This window comes from Emys orbicularis, chromosome 25 (genome assembly GCF_028017835.1).
Source record: "Emys orbicularis isolate rEmyOrb1 chromosome 25, rEmyOrb1.hap1, whole genome shotgun sequence".
Lineage (NCBI taxonomy): Eukaryota > Metazoa > Chordata > Testudines > Emydidae > Emys > Emys orbicularis.
Window position 1 is genome coordinate 3,442,633 of NC_088707.1, and position 20,826 is coordinate 3,463,458.

The 20,826-nt window shown below is 40.5% G+C and overlaps 1 protein-coding gene across 2 annotated transcripts in view; it reads left to right on the forward strand.

Annotated features, from left to right (window-relative positions):
• IKZF3 (IKAROS family zinc finger 3) overlaps positions 1–9,851 on the forward strand; it is a 37,270-nt gene extending 27,419 nt beyond the window's left edge. Inside the window, exons 6-7 of one of the 2 annotated variants that reach the window (XM_065422470.1) lie at positions 2,339–2,451; positions 8,716–9,851. In XM_065422470.1, coding sequence (XP_065278542.1) covers positions 2,339–2,451; positions 8,716–9,419 — 817 coding nt within the window. In that variant the 3' untranslated portion in view covers positions 9,420–9,851. Of the gene's footprint in view, positions 1–2,334; positions 2,452–8,715 lie in introns of both variants that reach the window. The other variant, XM_065422471.1, reaches the window with a different exon arrangement.
• The last annotated feature ends 10,975 nt before the right edge of the window (positions 9,852–20,826 follow it).

Sequence of the window (20,826 nt, forward strand, 5' to 3'; positions counted from 1 at the left end):
GGATGAGATGTAAGCTGACATTAAAGATCCCATTGCACTATTTGCAAGAGTTAACCCAAAGACCCTGGCCAAAATCCAACTAATTAATTAAATTTTGCCTACTTAACTTTCTCTTGCAGTTTCAACTGATTCTGGTATGCTTCTTCACTTCCCCACTTCAACTGCTATGTTGTGTTTGTATACTCTTTCACCCCAGAGGCAGCTGCATTTTAGCGGTTGATAAAGTGATCTCTGTTTATAGTATGTATATGTTTCTTAAGTTTGTTTAGCATGTTGTGATCCTTTGGATTAAAAATAATCACAATATAAAGGCACGGTATTATCATCTTTAAAACACTGTGAATGTGTTCACTTGTGGGCCTGATTTATCATGTAAATCAATGGAGGTACACTTACATAAAACCAGAGTAACACAATGGAGATACAGACCCTGTTATTCCATCCATTCTGAGTCATATATATAGCTAGATTTCATGGCAGGAGCAGTTTGATACTTAACACTTGTGAAGCACTTTACATTTTCAAAATGCTGTACAAACATTGACAAACTAAATAGTCATGGCTGAGGTTTGGTGAGTCATGGTTAGTACTGATTGAAATACATCCAATATCAATAACAGTAACAGTAAACATGTAAGGTTTAACTTATTTTTAAATGTCAGAAAAATACTGCACAATAGCTTAAAGGAGGATGATATTGCACTTTTGTTTTCACAGCCATATTTTACATTATTTCTACTGCTGTATTTTTAGCAAATAGATTAATTTAGGTCTAATACTTTATAAACTGCACTTAATTGGTCTGCAGTATCAAAATGTGTATGTATCCTCCATTTATGATAAGACTTCGCTCCTGTCTAGGCAAGGCGCCAAATCTTATGGTATCCATGTGAAATATTATAACATTTAAATTGTCCGTTTACAGTGAGGTCATCCCACAGCCCAAACTGCTGTGTGACCTTGGGCACGTTACTTCCCTTCCACCCTTTCTCCATCTTGTCCATTTAGATTGTAAGGTCTTTGGGGCACAGTCTGTCTCTAATATGTTTGTTTAGTTTCTACCCTGGTGTGGCCCTAATCTTGGTTAGTGCCTCTTAGTGGTGCTCTAATACATATCACCAGGGCCGGCACAACCCATTAGGCGACCTAGGCGGTCGCCTAGGGCGCTACGATTTGGGGGGCAGAGACCGCGGCGGTATTTCGGCGGCGGGACCTTCCGCTGCCTCTGTGGGGGGCGGCATTTCGGGGCGGGACCTTCTGCCGCCTATGGCGGCAGAAAAGCTGGCGGCGCTCCTGCATATCACTAATAATAATACCTGTCCCTGAGGAGAAAACAAGAATTTGGGGGCTAGAGCAGTTAAAATCAGAACGAGACTGGCAATACTGGGTTGAGGTGACAAACAGGTAGTCCTGGCTGGTCCAGTTCATAGTTCTGGAGAAATTTGATGAGGTTGAGAGCATCCACAGTGTGTGAATGTGTGACAGTGGGCACTGGTTAGTCTTACTCTGGAAAATGGTAAGTTTCTTAAAATGGCCAAGAGCCACAGCACTAGATGAACAGACACACACCGAGTATTCCCAAATTTCAGAAATTCTAGGCAGTTTAAATAGTTTTAAATAGATCTGAATAGCTAATGATAAAACTACAGGTGATGCATAGATGGAGGGTGCACAGTGAATTTCAGTTGTAACAAACAGAAAAAATGTAAGACTAGATAACAGACTTTTTCTAGAATCTGGAAAAAAATTGGGAATGGGAGACAGTATTGTAAAGCTATTTTAAAAAATGTAAAATTTATAGGAAGATTTTATGTTTCTTTGTTGCTAGCTTACTAATGACCCCAGTTTCTGAGCAGTATTATTAAAATACTTGCACTCTTTTGATAATATAACATAGGGACTGTATCTTTTTTTAAGCTGTCTTGAAGAATTTTGTTGGTCTGCAGCTGTCACATAGTGTTACTCAGAATCAAAAGGAAAGCCGAGCAGGGCTTATATCTCCATCTGTATTTTGTAACCAACCACGTCCAGCCTGTTTATTTTACACTTCCTCTTGCTAATGAAGATATTGGTTTTGTATGGGTTATGCTCTCCTGCACGAGCTTAAGACTGCAAGATTTGTGTGCGTTTCTGTGCTTGGTTCCACTGACCGCAACTGGTGCCCAAGACGCAAGGAACAAGAACAACAGAAAAACAACAAAACAAGTTTACATCAGATCTCCAGACTGTTTCCTTCCAGTTACTGTGGCAAACTCCGGAGATTAAACCATTCATCTCTTCCTTTTTTTTTTTTTTTAACCTACGTGTGTTTTCTTTTCACATTTTCCAAACTAGCAAGCGTGGAGGCAAGGCACATCAAAGCAGAGATGGGGACTGAAAGAGCACTCGTGCTGGACAGGTTAGCGAGCAACGTGGCAAAGCGAAAAAGTTCAATGCCTCAGAAATTTATTGGTAAGAATAAAAAGTCTTTTCACATGCAGCAGTTAACTGTGTGAGGGCTGGTAACCAACAGGTACAATAGCAGTACTTGTTATGAAGGGCCCTTTCTAGTCCATCATGTATTTAAATAAGGTAACTTCTGCTTTCCTGCTGTACTTCTACTTACTGATTATAGGTATTTGATAAACAAGAGAAATTGTCCAATTAGATAAATGACAAATAGATCTGAATTCATACTGTATTTTGTGTACTTGTTTGTGTTAGTGTTTGCATGGTTAATAAATATACATTTTGCAGGGGGGGGGGTGTTTTGGAGCTGTGTGTGTGTGTGAAAACCTTTGTACCAGGGTTTTACTGGGGAAGAATCAGAGGGCTTGATCCTGTTGGGGCGAGTACCTTGAACTCTCATCGTAGTGTAGTCAATGGAAGTCGAAAGTGCTTAGTACCTCCTTGCAGGAGGCATACGGCACTGCAGAATAGAGCCCAAAGACAGAAAATTACTGAATTTTTGAAAGTCATTTTTAAACATTTGAATCTGAATGATAGGGTCAACCCCTTTCTTGTTCTGGTTAAAAAAATATGGCCACAATACATTTCCATAGAATTTACTTTGGGTTTAATTTTATAAAATCAATGTTTGGCGAATTGGAAATCTTAAACAGCAAGGTCTCACATCAGTTGTTGTTTTCTTTAATGACTGTTTATAAAATTGCTTTTGTTTCATTTCAGTTTTACTGAATCTTGAGCTTTCAAAATGAGATTATAAACAAATGATCACAGAAAAATATTTGACTCTAATTTATACCACTGGTGTACTAAAATATCCCTGATGTTTTCTGCAGAAATCAAAATAAGTTTAAAACACATTTCTCTTTGCCAAGTAGCCTGCTGAACTGGGTATATAGTACTAGTAATAATACTTATCTCATAGGTAGCTAGATTTGTTTCAAGTTTAAATAAAAAAAATATGCACTGTGGTATTTTAATTAAAATAGCTAACCAATCAAAGGTATCGTTTTTAAATAATCCTGTATATCTGAGTTTGATGGCAGATCCTGTTTCTCAGCAGTGTTTGATGCTGTTATCTCTGTCTGTTGGTCATAGTTATTTATTTTGCACTATATGAAGTTGTGTTTGAGCTCAGGAGTTTAATTAGCCTGCAGTTATGCAACATTGCTACTAATAATGTCTTAATCATACATTTTCCAGAGGGATATATGTGGTACAGGATGCTTAATTTTCTTAATATACATTTTCTGTTGCAAATACTGGCCTCTGTGGTAATTTACATTCACACTCACAGAAGAGAAAGAAACAGGATAGTAATAGAAATCATCTGCCAGAACTTGAGCAATCCATTTTCATACAGTCTGATCTGTACCCTGCATAGAGGGGTACTAAGGATGTTTCTTGAAATTCTGGGCCCAAATTTTCAAATCTGGGTACCAAAGGGTAGGCTCCTAAGTAAAAATTTAGACATCTAAATAAAAGTGACCTGGTTTTCAAAGGTGCTGAGAACCTATAGCACCTATTGGTTTCAGTGGAAACTCGTGAACTTTCATCACCCCAGAAAAACAAGCCACTTTTACATAGGCACCTAAATATGGATTTAGGACCCTAACTTTAGGTACCCAGGTTTGAAAATATTGGCCTTGGGGATTAGGCCTTCCAGGCCATACTGTGATTCCTAAAATGCCATTCAAGTTCTTTAGCTCTTCTTTTTGGTATTGAGAGCAGCCTCAGATTTTTGTCATCATAATTCATTGGGGGTGTGATTTTGCAAGGTGCTAAACACTCTTGCCCAATGCAACAAAGAACTTAATCCTTGATTCAGTAAACCACTTCAGCACGTGTTGAACTTTTCATTAGAACTTAAGCACGTGGTTAAAGTTAAGCATGAGCTGAAGTGCTTTGCTCAGCACCTTGCAGGATGGAGCCCTTTTTATTCTATTGTAATGCTTCATTGATACAGTTTATTAACAGTGCAAGCTGACACAGTGGTATAAAGAAGTGTTTTGGGGGATAAAGTTGGGGGCACTGGGGACATTCTTTTAGTGATATAGAGTAATTGAGTTCTGAAACATGCTGTTTCTCTAGAACCTCTGCTACAGGCATGACGTTGTTGGGTAATAAGTGAAAAAAGCATGAGTCACTCACTCCCTTTTATTCTTGAGTGGCATGTTTGCAGCAGCAGTCTGTCCGACCTTGACTTGACTTTTGTGACTTCTTGAACTATATGTGCAGGAGGAAAAATCTGCCAGGACAGTTTTGTGATTTCTTGGGAAATCAAGTTCTCAGAAGGGTGCTGATTTTTCATTTCCTCAGGAAGGAGGGATAAGGAGATGTAAACCAACAGGCCAGCCTAGGCTCATTTCTATGAAAGAAGTCTACTAACAAGAAAAACTATTAAATTGTCTGTTGACTTCTCTTAAACATGGTGACACTGCAGACTCTCACCCTTTCTGTAGGCCAAATTCTGGCCCATCATGTACATGGCTCTAAAAGATTATGTATCACATTCTGACCAGCAGTGGCCCCATTGTGTCAATCAGTGGTTCTCAATCTATTTATCATTGTGGGCCGCATATGCGGCCCACAAAGTGTTATCTGGGCTGCAGGTTGAGAACCACAGTATCCCCCAACTAAACCCTCACACAAACCCCTATGCTCCACGCCCTCTGCCCAGAGACACCTCCACAGAGTGGGGCCAGGAGCGGAGAGCTGGGTGGGGGGCAGGGACCCCAATGCCCACCATGCAGGGCCCCAAGACCCGGACCTGCTGTGCGGGGCGCTGCCCGGACACTGAGCCCCACCATGTGGGGCTATGTGGCAGCTAGCTGCCTGGAGCTCACTGCGCAGCAGGGCAGCTGGGAGCCTGGAGCCCATGGCCTTTAGCACACAGCTGAGATGGGCCACAGCTGTGTGCTAATTGGCCCGCAGGTAGAGAACCACTGGTGCAAATAATTTGTGTGGGTATGTGCAGTTGCCAGGACATATATGAATATACATGAACAAACCATACCCCGGACTCCTAAAACTTACCTGAGACCTTCCCTTCATGGCTCCTGTTGCAGAGGTTCTGCCTTTGGCCTTTCCATGGGTTTTGGGAGAACAGTTGTTACACTCCCCATCTTCCTGACAGATTTCTAATGTGTACTTCTGTGCACCAAACTTGTAGTATTTAGCACCTTGTAATTACCATTTCAGTTAGCCATTTTTTCTAGTTGTATGTTAAGTGGAACTGATACCCAGGAATAGGAATATAGCTTGGTAGGCAAACCTTTCAATTAAACTTGCTCATCTTTTGAATAGAATATACATTGGAGTAGATCCTCAGCTGGTGTAAATCAGAGTAGCTCTATTGAAATCAATTAAGCTGTGCCAGTTTACACAACTGCCCATATGGCTCATTTTGTGCTACTTCTTTTTGAGAGCAGTATTAAAAATATCTTTCTCCCCAGTGGTAAATGTGCTAGTACAGTTTTGAAACTTCAGCAAATACCGCCAGCTCTCTGTGTGAAGTAACTAATGAAAAATGGCCTGCCTTGGTTAGCAGAGCAACAGGAAGCAGGTTCACTCCCTTTTTCCAGTGTCCACACCTCATCATGTCACAAAAATCTGCATACTGCTGTAGAGTAAGCATCACTGAGCAGCAACTGGCGATGTGTTTGCATTATATGATCGTGTGAATTCTGAAGGGGAAAGTTTTGCATTGCACTGAGGTGAAAAAGATAAACTGGGGAAAGATGTTTCTTAAATTGTGTAGTAGCTAGCTTTGTAAATCAACAGTAGAAGAGAATGTAGGCTTGGTTCTTAATTTGCTGTTTCACAGTAACTTTGTGGTACTTCCTTTGGGAGCAATAGCAATTTAACTCACAGTAATCTCTTGCATTGTCCCACAATGCTGCAATAAATAAAATTGTATCACTACTTTATGCCCTAATTAATCTTCTTCACTTTATTCCATGGCTCTTGTGCACTCTTGCCTTTTCCTAATCTACTCTTCTTTTCTTTCACCCCTGTCTTGTTGCTGTCTTAATGGGGCAAAGTCTGAGCTGCCCTTTGTCTCCTTTTAAGCAAAGGCTTGTTGACTTAGAACACAACAAAACCAGTGGAACTCCATCCGTTTGCCTATAATGTTTTGTTATCATTTGGTATGATGTAAATGCAATGAAGAATATACACTTATTAATTTTTCTGACATTTAGTGCCTTCAATAATGAGATCTAATAATAATTCAACTTACTATATTATTTAATATGTAACACCTTTCATCCCAAAGTGCTTAACAAACTTAATAACCTAATAAATACATGTAGGAATCATTCACTCACTACTGTTTATGGTGTGGAATATGGAAGCTTTTAAAAGGTGCACAACACATGACATCCCTATTTATGTCAGGGGAGTGAAGTGGGATATTCTATCTAATTGAACTATCATATGGAATTTTAGGGAAGCAGAATGGAATTAACTAAGTGGGAATTTGAACAGGGCCTGAGGGCTCGCATATCTATTGGGAAAAGTAGTGCCAGATCGTTAATGACCACAAGAGGGCAGGACATTTGTTTCAAGTCTTATTTCAATGACTGCTGAGCTTTTTAACAGGAGTTTCATAGTAAGGTTCTGTATATTTTTGCTCTTGTTATTTTTTTATTTCAGTTTTGATTAAACCTTTCATTTGTCTAGAACTGGTATTATGAGTCATTCAAATGTGTTATACCATTTTTGTTCCCTCTGAATAGAAGTTGGATCACAAGTTTTGCTGAGGGTTGGAAGCAGTTACATTCTTGTGGTTCACTAACCTTTTTTATAAAAGTGTTTTATAAAAGAAACGTGAGCTGCTGGTTTTGCTGTCTTTGCAGTGAAACCTGGTGAGTTTCATATACATTGAGTCATAGTGTCTACAGGTGACTGATAAACATCTGTACTATTCAAGTTACCGTAACTCAGAGATTAGTGGATCTGATGTTTGCAAGTCACTTGCATGTGAACATTCAGGCTTGTCCATTTTCTTAACTATGAAAGATTGTAAGTTTCATTTAACCACAGAATTCAGTTACTTATTTCTAGACATCCACAAAAGAGTTACTTCAGTCTTTTTTGGAGTGCAGCTTTCTTCCTTCTTTGCACCTGGCACACAAAGGGTCAGGACCATGGCTCCACCCACGCTAACCTTCCTTGTCCCATACCTTGCTAGCAGGTTGTGTAGCCCCTCTGCTCTCTCCCCATTCCCTTGATGCTTGGATGAGTACAATGTGTGCAGCATTAACATAGGACAGAGGCGGGCTTTGCTCCCCTGTGCAACTGCATTAGAGATAGTCATAATCTAGCCAGATGTAATGTAATGTTCCAAAAGAATACATTATCTCTACTTATATGGCTGCCAATACTGTATTATCTGAGAACCTTCACCGAGTTAAAAGGAAACAATTCCAGTCCAAGGAGAGCTATATTATGCCACAGTCTAGGTTGGGAATATGCATAAATTTTTGTTAATTTTAATGTATTAAAATACAATGGGCGTAATTCTCCAATGTAATTCTACAGTTTTACACCCAGGTAACATCATGAAGAATCAGACCCAATAAGAACAAACGAGCTGCAAAAAGAAAGCTTAAGTGAGGGTTCCCATGCAAAGAAATGTAAAAAGATTAAGTGCAATCGTCCCAGAATTATGCCTATGTAATCTTATTGAAGAGGCCTTCCAACTACTTAATTTAGATATAAAGCAATGAATGGTATAAGAACAGCCATACTGGGTCAGACCAAAAATCCATCTAGCCCAGTATTCTGTCTTCTGACAGTGGCCAGTTTACCCTCCCTGTCACAGAAGAGTACAATTTCTCAGGAGATGATTAAAGAGCTAGAGGGAATGTTCTCAGGACCTGCTGTGGATTTTGTTTATTGACTAATTGACTTTTTTGCCTGTTTTGTTTTTCATAAATCAATTTTCACATGATTTTATGTAAAGATGAAGGAAATAAATCCTTGACGATCTTTCCTAAAATCTTTACCTTAAATCCCAGAACCATCAAGCTCAGTGATGGATTGGCCAGCAAGTTGCTTAACTAACTTCTCTATTGCTCCATTTCCTATGGGCTTGTGCTTCAAAAAGTCAATTTACTTACATAAACAGCATCCCTGCCCCAAAGAGCATACAGCTAAATTCAAATCTGTTTCCTTTTCATCGACTACTGCTATTTAGAAAAGGATCCTAGAGTTTCAATACTTTTACAATCCACTCAGTAATTCAGTTTCTTTCCTCTCTTGTAGGTGAGAAGCGACATAGCTTTGACATTAATTACAATTCCAGTTTCTTGTATGAAAAGGAAAGCGAAATGATGCAAGGACGTATGATGGACCAGGCCATAAATAATGCGATCAGCTATCTTGGAGCAGAAGCACTGCGTCCCCTTGTACAAACCCCACCAGCTCCCACTTCTGAGATGGTCCCTGTCATCAGCAGCTTGTATCCCATACCACTCACCCGCTCTGAAATGTCAAATGGCAATCCACAAGACACAGAGAAGAGCCATGCCCACCTTAGAGACAAAAGTTTGTCTTCTGACAGAGGCCTTTCCCCAAACAACAGTGGCCAAGACTCCACAGATACTGATAGCAACCATGAGGAGCGCCAGAGTCACACCTACCATCAAAACCAAATGATCCCCTCCCAGGTCCGCAATGGCCTCCAATCTTTGAAGGAGCTCCCAAGGCCATATGACATAATCAAGCCACCAACCATATGCCCACGTGATGCCTTTAAGGTTATCAATAAGGAAGGTGACGTCATCGGGGTCTACAGATGTGACCATTGTCGTGTCTTGTTTTTGGATTATGTGATGTTCACCATTCATATGGGATGCCACGGATTCCGTGATCCTTTCGAATGCAACATGTGTGGGTACAGAAGCCAAGACAGATATGAGTTCTCCTCACATATAGCACGAGGAGAGCACAGAGTGGTCCTGAAGTAAAAGGATTGATTTTCCAAGAGACCAAAGGATCTGTTTTAGATTTGTTTGTTTTTTAAATTTGACTAAAAAAATTGCTTAAATATTTTTTGTGCCAGTTCTAAAAATGTTAGTGTCCCTCATAGTAGCAAAGTACTGATGGGGCTTTTTATTTGTTACTCGAAATGCAGTATTCTGTAGCATCTGTGCCTAGATACTGTGGTGACTGGCACTATATATAAATACCAAAGATTGGCAGATACAGATTTTGTATGAACTTTATTTTTGTGAAAATTAATAGCAACTTAAGATATGTTTTTAAATATTTTAACATGTATTTTTGTTAGAACATTGCTTCCAGTAATAGTAAAATGGCAATCTAGCTGTATTCTGAGTGAAATACAAAGTCAAATATTGATGTAATAATTCTTATAAAAAAAAGTTGAAATTCAGCACAAAAGATTGTCCATCCTTACTGCCCTTTCAGAACCACTGTATTCCAGCCAGTAACACACAAGAGACACTTTCTGTTAGTGTTTCAATTCCTGAGGTATTCCTAAAATGGCCAAATTATTGAAACAGGGAAAACACATATCTGGGCAGATCGTATCAAATAACTTTTAAATGTTTCCCCCAAAGTCTTAAAGAGTGTGTTGTCTCACCACACTTTGCTTTTGCTTACCCCACTCTGTTTACTTTCTTTAAAGTCTCTCCCCACTCACCTCTTACTCAGTAATATCAAAATAAGCCATGTGAGCTATTTGGGGTTTGGGTTTTTTTAACTGGGTACGCTTTTGGGATACCCATCGAGACCCTTTGTTGGCTTGCCTCTAAATTCTGGAGGAAATCCTGCTTTTCATTGATGGATCAAGTATGTGTCTTTCTAACAGAACAAAATTGCAATGAGACTAAGACCCGATTCTGCTTCCATTGACATCAATATCAAAACTCACACTGACTTCACCTGGTGCAGGAGCAGTCTCTAAAATAGCAACGGGCAGACAAAATGCTCATTAAGGCAAATGGGATTTTTGCTTATCTAAGGGCTGCAGGATTGGGCAGTATGAGGTTACTGTAACTCAGGGAGAGAACAGAGAAGATAACATATAGAACAAATAACACGGAAACTTTTTGATTTAGAAAGCAATTTTCTAATGAAAGTGTACTGAATGTGAAAATAAAGGTCCCGAGTCTCCTCTCACTTGTGTTACACCCGTGTGAGAGGAAAGCTAGGCTCAAAATGTATTGGATCAGATGCTACCCTCATTTATACCCATGTAACCTCACTGATGGCCATGAGGTTGCGTAGATGAGCATAGAATTTGACTCAATATATTTCGGATTTAGCGTTGCCAAGTAGAATCATAGTGTCCTGGCAGATATTAGCAGTAGCTACCGTGAGAATCTTCATGTAAGAATGTGTGGGAGCGGACAATTCAATCACACTTTCTGGTTTACATGGGGATATCCCTTGGAGTGAAATGTGCTGTTTTGCAAAATGAGTATTTACGATTACTTTGAAGACAGTTTTTAAAATAGTTCTTTTAATCTAATCATTGTTCTGCAGCTGTATTATTAGTCACTGTGCTGAAGATGTGAATATGATAATAATTTTGCTGAGTGTATGTTTATTTTTTTTAAATCTTTTATATAATGTAGAGTTAGATGTGTTCTGCTGGATTTTTTCATCCAGTGAGTATTTGGTCTGAGCACTTATTTTGTACTTTTTCAGTGTTGTGTCAACTGCTGTGTAATGTGTTTCACTTTTTTCCATGGAGCAAAAGTGGGAGCTAGTGTTCTGAATAGAGGACTGAGTGTCAGGAAATACGGAATTCTAATTCTGCCTCTGACACTGGCTCCTTCTGTGATCTTGGACAAATCACTTCACCTTTCCCTGACTTATTTTCCTCGTGTAAAAAGGGGATGATAATATTTTCTCTGCCTGATAGGGGTATGTGTGAAGATTAATAAAATTAATGTTTGTAAAATGCTATGAAGTTGAAAAGTACTATATAAGTGCTATATTTTTTGTGCAGAGTGGGGAAGATATTTTTGTCCATTTGTGTTCAATTTGTAGATACATAGTTGTAAAATACTTTTATGAATCCCTTTGTGGTAGAAAACTTCTTATTGCCAGGGACATTTTTAGTGAGCTGGGTGGATGCCCCTCCTACCCCAAGTATCAGGAGGTAGCCGTGTTAGTCTGTATCTACAAAAACAACAAGGAGTCTGGTGGCACCTTAAAGACTAACAAAACTGCTACCCCAAAATACCCGTGCCACAGCACTACTACAAAACCCTTCAGTTGAGTTACTCCTGACTTACAGAAGATATGTAAAATCAGATAGAGGACATTAGGTTCATGCTCAGTATATTTGGAAATACTTTGGAGGGGTCTCTTACAACAGGAGGTTGCCTAAAAAGGGTGGGGCAGAAACATACTGTATTCTTCTTTATTTCCTGTCCTAAATTACTATGAGCTGATAAACGGTTTCTACATTTCATTCCAAAGACGGCTGTATTTTCATGTACACCGTAGAAAAAATGTTTCTCATTAGGGTTAAACAAAATCATTTTTGTGTTGTGTAGAAAGATGAATAAGAAAAAGTACAAATAGTGAAGTGTTACCTAGTCATTAGCACAGGAAACACCTTGAATTACTGCATGTATATTACATCAAATACCACCAGCTTCTTTCTCACGCCACCATAGAATCCTTGAAGATTACTTTGCCCAGAATTTACTCTCCCACTCTTCACTTATTGTTCAGCTAGGCAGGGCTTCAACCACCTACCCACCCAGTATTTCCCAGATAAAGTGAGCAATCAACCACTGAGCCTGTGAAAAGTTCAATTTGAGCTACATTGACAGTTTTTTGAAAGAGACGTTTCACAGTATCTGCCCCTAGTAGGCAGACTTTTCCCACCACTACTCAGGCAAAGAAGTGTTGTTAAGATATACTGCACCAAAAGAAATTGTTCATAGCCGTTTTCTGGGCCCAATGAGCAGTGTATTTTAATGAGTACCTTTTATCTGTCATGTAAATCCTCATTGACTTCATGAGTGTGTGTTTGGCACTACTCTCACTTGGGCCCAGGACTGCGTTAATCACATATTGGCACTGAAGCTGGAGGAGTACATAAGGCCCACTCCTGCAAAGTGCCGAGCACCGCTGCTTTCCATTTAAATCAGGATTTGCCCCCTAATTGGCATAAAATTGAGCAGATTGAAGCTTACCTCATCTTTAATATGGAGGGGTAGCTCACAGACACTAAAGATCCCATCTTGCAATGCTCCATCTTGATCTCAGCAACCTTCCACTGGATCAAAAGGAAAGATTGCATGGTGAAGCAGGTAGTCTGTTTGGGCCATGTCTGTTTCTCAGAAAGAAGGTGGATCACATCGTTGGATACTGAGAGTCACATTTAGCTTGCAAGATACATTTTGCCAACCCCTGCAGCAAAGAGTTCAAACGCCAGAGTTGAAAAACCCATTGATGACTTTGCAAAATTACCTGAACTGCAAAATGAAAAACCTTTGCAAACTGTTGTTAGCCTAATTTGTTCTACTGGCCTATTTTAACACTGCTGGTTCAGTTGATTTCAGTATGAAAACACATTTTGCATAGACATTTTTCTGAAATGCAGCCTGATCAACAGTTTTCTTTGTGTCAGTCAATTCTTTGTTGTACTAACTGATAAATTGCACACATACAAAACATTGATGTGGTTTTTGAAATTTTATTGTCTCATTAAGGAATAAATGTTATTTTTTGTTTATCATTTTACTGAATTTTTGAAGGACAGGCCTACACAAAGAATATCTAATATTTATAATTGCTAAAGAAGTCTCAGCAGATATAACAAATAGATGTAATGCAATTCTGTGTTTGTAAAAGGCCTAGCATAATGGGGCCTTGATCCCTGATTGGTGCTTTTAGATGCTACAAAACTCAAGTAATAATAATGCTCTCTATGTTGAATAAATTTTTGTATTTAATTAAGACAAATTAAGTCAGATAGGCAGCCCCTAGATTCCAAATGTTGAGAATTTGTCTTATTAAGCTTTAATCTATCATATTTCATATTTATAAATCAAGAAATTGTGATGAAACCTCTGGTCAATATGCAGGTTATGTGTTATACCCTTATGCATGAGCTTAATGGCTATGGTTAACAGAATGTTAAATAGTTTCTTAATATAACTCTGTTAAACGTAGAGATTTAACTATAATTTAGGCTACTCTTCTTATTGTGGAAAAAATATACCAGTATTCAACTCTAGTTAATGTATATATTTTATACACCTCTACCTCGATATAACGCTGTCCTCGGGAGCCAAAAAATCTTACCGCGTTATAGGTGAAACCGCCTTATATCGAACTTGCTTTGATCCGCCGGAGTGCGCAAACCCCACCCCACCCCCCCGGAGCACTGCTTTACTGTGTTATATCTGAATTCGTGTTATATTGGGTCGCATTATATCGGGGTAGAGGTGTATATACAAAAAAAGGAGCCCTTGTTTGACCTTTTGGATTTATATTGTTCATTCCCTGTGTTCCAAGCAAATCAAGGATAGGCACATAAAGATGGATAACAGGCCAAATTCTGCCCTGGGATACACACAAGTAATTCCCACCAAATTCTCTGGGACTTTTGTGTGCATATTTCTGAAGGCAGAGTTTGGCCTTTAGTTTGTCACCCAGTATACATTCCCTTTTGGCTCTATATTACTGAAGCCAGGTTGGCCTTGGAGATAGTTCACAGGGAGCAAGAACCCCACTAGTTGATTTGCCAGTGGAAAATAAAGTATGCTGTAAATGTTAGCAGTGGATTTGAAGAATAGAAATTCCATTTATCTACATATACTGCCTGGTGAACTTAAGTGACTTTACATTGTTATAGGGTCAAAGGCTTTTCACCTTCACACTCTTCAGGCAAAGCCTAAATAAACAGGCATTGCACAGGCCTTTAAAAGCACTTGGCTACTAGAGTGCAGGGCAGTATAGAAATACCTAAAATGGAAAGGACTACTCTCCCCCTCAATCCAGTAGTGTGGAGTGGTTGGATGGCTAATCTGTTGCCACTATTACAGGTAAGGGCTGTAGTAACAGCTGGTGCCCCTGTGTGTGATGTTTAGGCCTGTAGATTCTTGTAGTGGTAGATCCATTATTTAGTCCGGTCCTGTGCCTGCCATGCCCCTGGCACCTCCCCCCGTATTGCTGGCACTGTAGAATAGAACTATGTAGTGAGCACATGGTGTAGAGTTCCGCATGACAACTAGTCCTTGGCTTGCTCCACCTCAGGAAGTGGAACTGTGTCAGTTCTACTACTGTTAGTGCTTTCTGCACCAAAAAAACAGTGGGGTGAAGGTTATATTCAGCCCTTAGTTCCCAGATTCTTTTTAAAAAGTGCTTTAAGAACAAACACTTATTTTAGTCTTCTATGCCACCGGGGAGTTCTGTGGAAGGCTCAAATATCCAGGAGTTTCTGTATGACCAGAGCACACCAGTTAGAGGGAAGCCTCGGTAACAAGTTGTGGAAGAAGTAGAGTTTCAAGCTAATACTATGACAGCCAGCAGGCCCTTTTTAGCACCTGTTTTAACAACTTCACACTTGTTCACACTTATTTCATTCCCTCCTGACACTTTTCACCACAATAAACTGGACCAGCTTAAAAAAAGAGAGAAAAGTCAATGCATTTTCTTTATAGTCACCTACTTACTTCGTACCGCCCAGTAAAACCTAAACAACTGTAAATTATTTCCCCCCCCCCCACACTTGCTGCAAAACTTTCACACTAAGCCTTAAAGAATTGTTTAAACAATTTCCAGTTTTTGAAATGTAGCAGTACTGACAGGTTTAGAACGGTGAACAAAATGTTAAGAAGCAAACTGTGTTTTAATTTTAATATATCTTTACTGTGGCTTTTCTTTTAATAAAAATAATTCTTTTGACAATGGAAAAAAATATTCATGTGCCTGGAACCAGAAACACTTTAAGCATAAGGTTTATAAAGGTGTTCAGTTGATGTTATGACAGAAAGATCCTTATCTTTTGATATACTGTAATTGTGATAGAACAGGGAGGAACTCATTTCCCCTGTTGTGTTGAAACATGCTTTATAACACATGAAAATCCTAAAAAAGTGTACACCGCATTAAATCTCATCATTTGAATGTTTTAATATGCTCATACTTTTTGCAAGACTGTCTCTACCCTACTTTGCAGAAGGTAACAGGGCTAGTGGTGACAGATGTTCTGTCCTTGGTCTCTGCAGAGACTGCCAGTGAGAAGGCCAATTAGTGAAACACTCACAGCTACTCACTGGAAACCGTACAGGGATCACCAAACTCATTCCATGTGGGCTACTGAATGGTCATCACATGGTAACTGGGTCACTCATTAATGTCCTGGGCTGGAGCTGAACCAGAACCCTAAAGGTAAAAGTCTCCTAGTCTATCACCAACCCCTTGAGCCATGCAGTCCCTCATCAAAGTCCTTTAATCCTCCATTTCTGAATTATCACCAGCTCCTCCAAATGAAGTTAGCAGCAGTACATTCCAAGGCCCTTGGACACCAAAACATTATTTACTTCCTTCAAGTAAATTTATGTTGCTTGCCTCTTCTGCTCTCTTAGGACCTGGTCAAAAGCCCATTGAAGTCAATGGGAGTCTTTCCATTTATTTCAGTGGACTTTGGATCAGGGCCACTATCTACAGCTGAGCAAAGGAGGTAGTTTGAGCTGCTTATGTACTGTAAATTAGTTCCCTCTCAAGCTATAATTGTATGTGGCCTGGGAAAATTTGCTTCCCTATCACTGTGTTAGAGGGGTATAATAATACCTACGCCACTGGGGTGTGTAGCAAGAAAGGTAAATTGCTAGGCTTAATTATAGGCTATTTCTGTTTCCATTAAAGTTGATTATGAAACTCCCACTGACTTTACTGCAAACAGGATTGGACCCTTGAATGTTTGTAAAGCATGTTGAGCTGCTTGGATGAAAGACACTATAGATGTGCAAAAAGTTATCGTTCCCTATTTAGGAGACATTAAAAAAAAAAACACTACACATACAGGACCAGATTTTCAAGTGCTCAGAATCCACAATTGGCCCAGATATTTAAAAGAGCCCAGCTCCCATTGTGGCACCCAAATAAGGACCACATTTTCAAAAAAGCTCAGCACCCAACTTGCTGAGCATTTTGGAAAAGCTGGCCCTTAGTTAAAAAGAATGCTTGGACACAATCAATCATACCATAGGCCCATGCCACTCTTACAGTGAGTAGCAATTATGAGAATGCTCCCATTGACTTCAAGCCCTATGTAAAACAATTCAGTCAAGCATAAAGGATGCATGTTACCACACTGGCAAGAGTGGGTCCATACCAGACAAACTGCACCCTGGCGAAGGAAGTTTACCTTCACAAGTTATCAGACCAAGGCCCTCAAGGGAATCGCTCTCTTTCTCCTTTTCCTGGCCCATGTGCTGTCATGAGGCTAACATCAAGACATTCCATCAGAGGAAGGTTATATTTGTATTGCCATTTGCATATCAGCAAACCATTGCACCTGTGCAGCTAGTGAAATTCTCCGGGGAGCGAGAGTGCAGAACAGTAACTAACAATTGTAACACGCAGACTCGCCAATGAAAGGAAAGTCCCTGCAGACAATTGTTTTTAGAAGAACACACTTTCCTTTCAAGAGTTTCTAAGCTAAAACCTCTATACTAGCTACCACTACTTTAGCTTGCTAAAGCAAATAAATATTTCAAAGTTAGATATTTTTAAATCAGCAGGTCCGGATAACTTGCATACAAGACTTTGAAAAGAGCTGGCTGAGGAGCTTGCTGGACCATTAATGTTGATTTTCAATAACTCTTGGAACACTGAGGAAGTTCCAGAAGACTGGAAGAAAGCGAATGTTGTGCCAGTAGTAAAAAAGGGTAAATGGGATGACCTGAGTAATTATAGGCCTGTCAGTCTGACATTGATCCCAGGAAAGATAATGGCCCAGCTTCTATGGGACTCGATTAATAAAGAATTAAAGGAGGGTAAAATAATTAATGCCAGTCAATGTGCCTTTATGAATAATAGAGCCTGTCAGACTAACTTAATATATTTTGATGAGATAACAAATTTACTTGATAAAGGTAATAGTATTGATGTAATATACGTAGACTTCTGTAAGGCATATCATAGAATCATAGAATATCAGGGTTGGAAGGGACCTCAGGAGGTCATCTAGTCCAACCCCCTGCTCAAAGCAGGACCAATTCCCAACTAAATCATCCCAGCCAGGGCTTTGCCAAGCCGGGCCTTAAAAACCTCCAAGGAAGGAGATTCCACCACCTCCCTAGGTAATGCATTCCAGTGCTTCACCACCCTCCTAGTGAAATAGTGTTTCCTAATATCCAACCTAGACCTCCCCCACTGCAACTTGAGACCATTGCTCCTTGTTCTGTCATCTGCCACCACTGAGAACAGCCGAGCTCCATCCTCTTTGGAACCTCCCTTCAGGTAGTTGAAAGCAGCTATCAAATCCCCCCTCATTCTTCTCTTCTGGAGACTAAACAATCCCAGTTCCCTCAGCCTCTCCTCATAAGTCATGTGCTCCAGACCCCTAATCATTTTTGTTGCCCTCCACTGGACTCTTTCCAATATTTCCACATCCTTCTTGTAGGGTGGGGCCCAAAACTGGACACAGTACTCCAGATGAGGCCTCACCAATGTCGAATAAAGGGGAATGATCACGTTCCTCGATCTGCTGGCAATGCCCCTACTTATAAAGCCCAAAATGCCGTTAGCCTTCTTGGCAACAAGAGCACACTGTTGACTCATATCCAGCTTCTCGTCCACTGTGACCCCTAGGTCCTTTTCTGCAGAACTGCTACCTAGCCATTCGGTCCCTAGTCTGTAGCAGTGCATAGGATTCTTCCGTCCTAAGTGCAGGACTCTATACTTGTCCTTGTTGAACCTCATCAGGTTTTTTTTGGCCCAATCCTCTAATTTGTCTAGGTCCCTCTGTATCTGATCCCTACCCTCCAGTGTATCTACCACGCCTCCCAGTTTAGTGTCATCTGCAAACTTGCTGAGAGTGCAGTCCACACCATCCTCCAGATCATTAATAAAGATATTAAACAAAACTGGCCCCAGGACCGAACCTTGGGGTACTCCGCTTGAAACCGGCTGCCAACTAGACATGGAGCCATTGATCATATGACTTGGTACAGCACAATATTTTGATTAGAAAACTGGAACAGTATAAAATTAACATGACACACATTAAATGGATTAAAAACTGGCTAATTAATTGGTCTCAAAATGTAATTATAAAGGGGAATCATCAAGCAGGTGTGTTTCTAGTGGGGTCCCGCGGGGACTGGTTGTTGGCCCTATACTATTTACCATATTTATAAATGACTGTGGAGAAAACATAAAATCACCACAGATAAAGTTTGCAGATGGCAGTTACTGATATAGAGAGATCTGGATCACTTTGTAAGCTGGATACAAGCAAACAATATGCAATGCAATACAGCTAAATGTAAAGGTATAGGTATTAGACACTGGTATAACCAGTACTGAAATATAGTATGCATTTCTGGTCCACTTCCATAATTCAAGAAGGATGTTGATAAATTGGAGAGGGTTCACAGAAGAGCCATAAGAATGATTAAAGGATTAGAAAACCTGCCTTATAGCAATAGACTAAAGGAGCTCAACGTATTCAGCTTAACAAACAGAAGGTTAATGGGTGACTTGATCACAATTTATAAGTACCTACATGGGAAACAAATATTTGATAATGGGCTCTTCCGTCTATCAGACAAAGGTATAACATAATACAATAGGCTGCACATTGAGACCCGACAAATTCAGACTGGAAATAAGGCACATTTTTTAACAGTGAGGGTAATATAACACTGCAACAAATTTCCAAGGGTAGTGGTGAATTCTTCATCGACACATTTAAAATCAAGATTGGATGTTTTTCTAAAATATATGCTCCAGGAATTATTTTGGGGAAGTTCTGTAGCCTGTCTTATACGGGAGGTCAGAATGGATGGTAGCAATATTCCCTTAGAACCTATGAAGATGCAAAGCATTGTGTTAATTTATGATTTTTGTCGCCAAGATTTATGTTACGACCAGATACTTAGCCGGTGCAAACTGGCATAGCTCCATTTACATCATCTGCGGATCTAGCCATATATATGAATACACATACACGCACCCCGGTGCACACACATACACACACGTTTGTGCACACACCCATTCAGCAAGTTAGGACTAGATTATACCTTTTATGCCACAACCCTGCTTGGGGATGGTAGAGAGCTGGAGATACTGTGCCTCAAACAGGGAAATGTCTCTCACTGCTGCATACTCATGTGCAAGGAGGGAACTGCAGGTTGCTCCCACTAGTGCAGGCTGGTGTAGAGCAAGTGCTGTGGCCCATGACCTCACCTCCAACCCACCCCTTTTCTTTGGTGATTTATGTGAGGGATAACGAGTCTCAAACCCCATGGTCCCCAATCCAGACCCATCGGGCCCCCTGGCCCAGACCACAGATGTCTCCCCCAGTCAGGAGCTTTGTGGGCAGAGTCCTTTGTGAGCTAGAGCTCCGCTAGCCCCCTTTCCCACTGATTCTAGTGAGCTGATGTGGCCCCAGCCTAAGCAGGACCTATGGGCCTGGGTCTGAGACCCATGATCCTTCACAGCCTACTCCTCAAGAGTGGGGAATATTCACAAGCAGGCCCCATGCTCCCTAGGGTGCATGAGGTGCAGGTGGTATAACTGCCAGGTTGCTAGGACACTTCCTGTTCTCCAGATGGCCCTTTCTTTGAAGCTACTGGAGGTAAGAAAGCAGATTCTGATGGATGGTTTCTCTGATCCAGTAGAGCAAACCTTTCCCACCCACTGCATGGTCCCTGTTATTGTCGTGACCTTTGATTTCCACCGATTTTTACTTCAGATTACAAGATAAATGCATGGTTCGTGTACCATAAAATCTCGTTGACACTCCATCTGTAACAAATAAGGTCTGGGAGTGTACTAGCACCTTTGGAAGTGGGGGGTTGGAGGATGCCTTCTGCCTATCTGGCTGACCAAGGAGTGATTTTCTCGGGTTCTGAAGGCAGGAAAGATGGTGGCCATGCTAACGTCTGGCACGGATAGGATCACAATAGGGGAAAACACCCATTAGACCAGTGGTTCTCAACCATTTAGAGTGCAGGACCCATTTGTAAATCTTGATGCCTGGTCTGTCATGACCCAGAGATACCCCCCAGTCCCCCAGACCTGATGCCCTCCCTCCCTGCAGGTTTCCGTGAGGGGGAGAATCTCAGAACTAAGATTCCAAATGCTCCCTCCAGTTGTAAACAGCTGGGGCACATCTCGCTCCAGCAACTGAAGAGGGGGCAGTGAGAT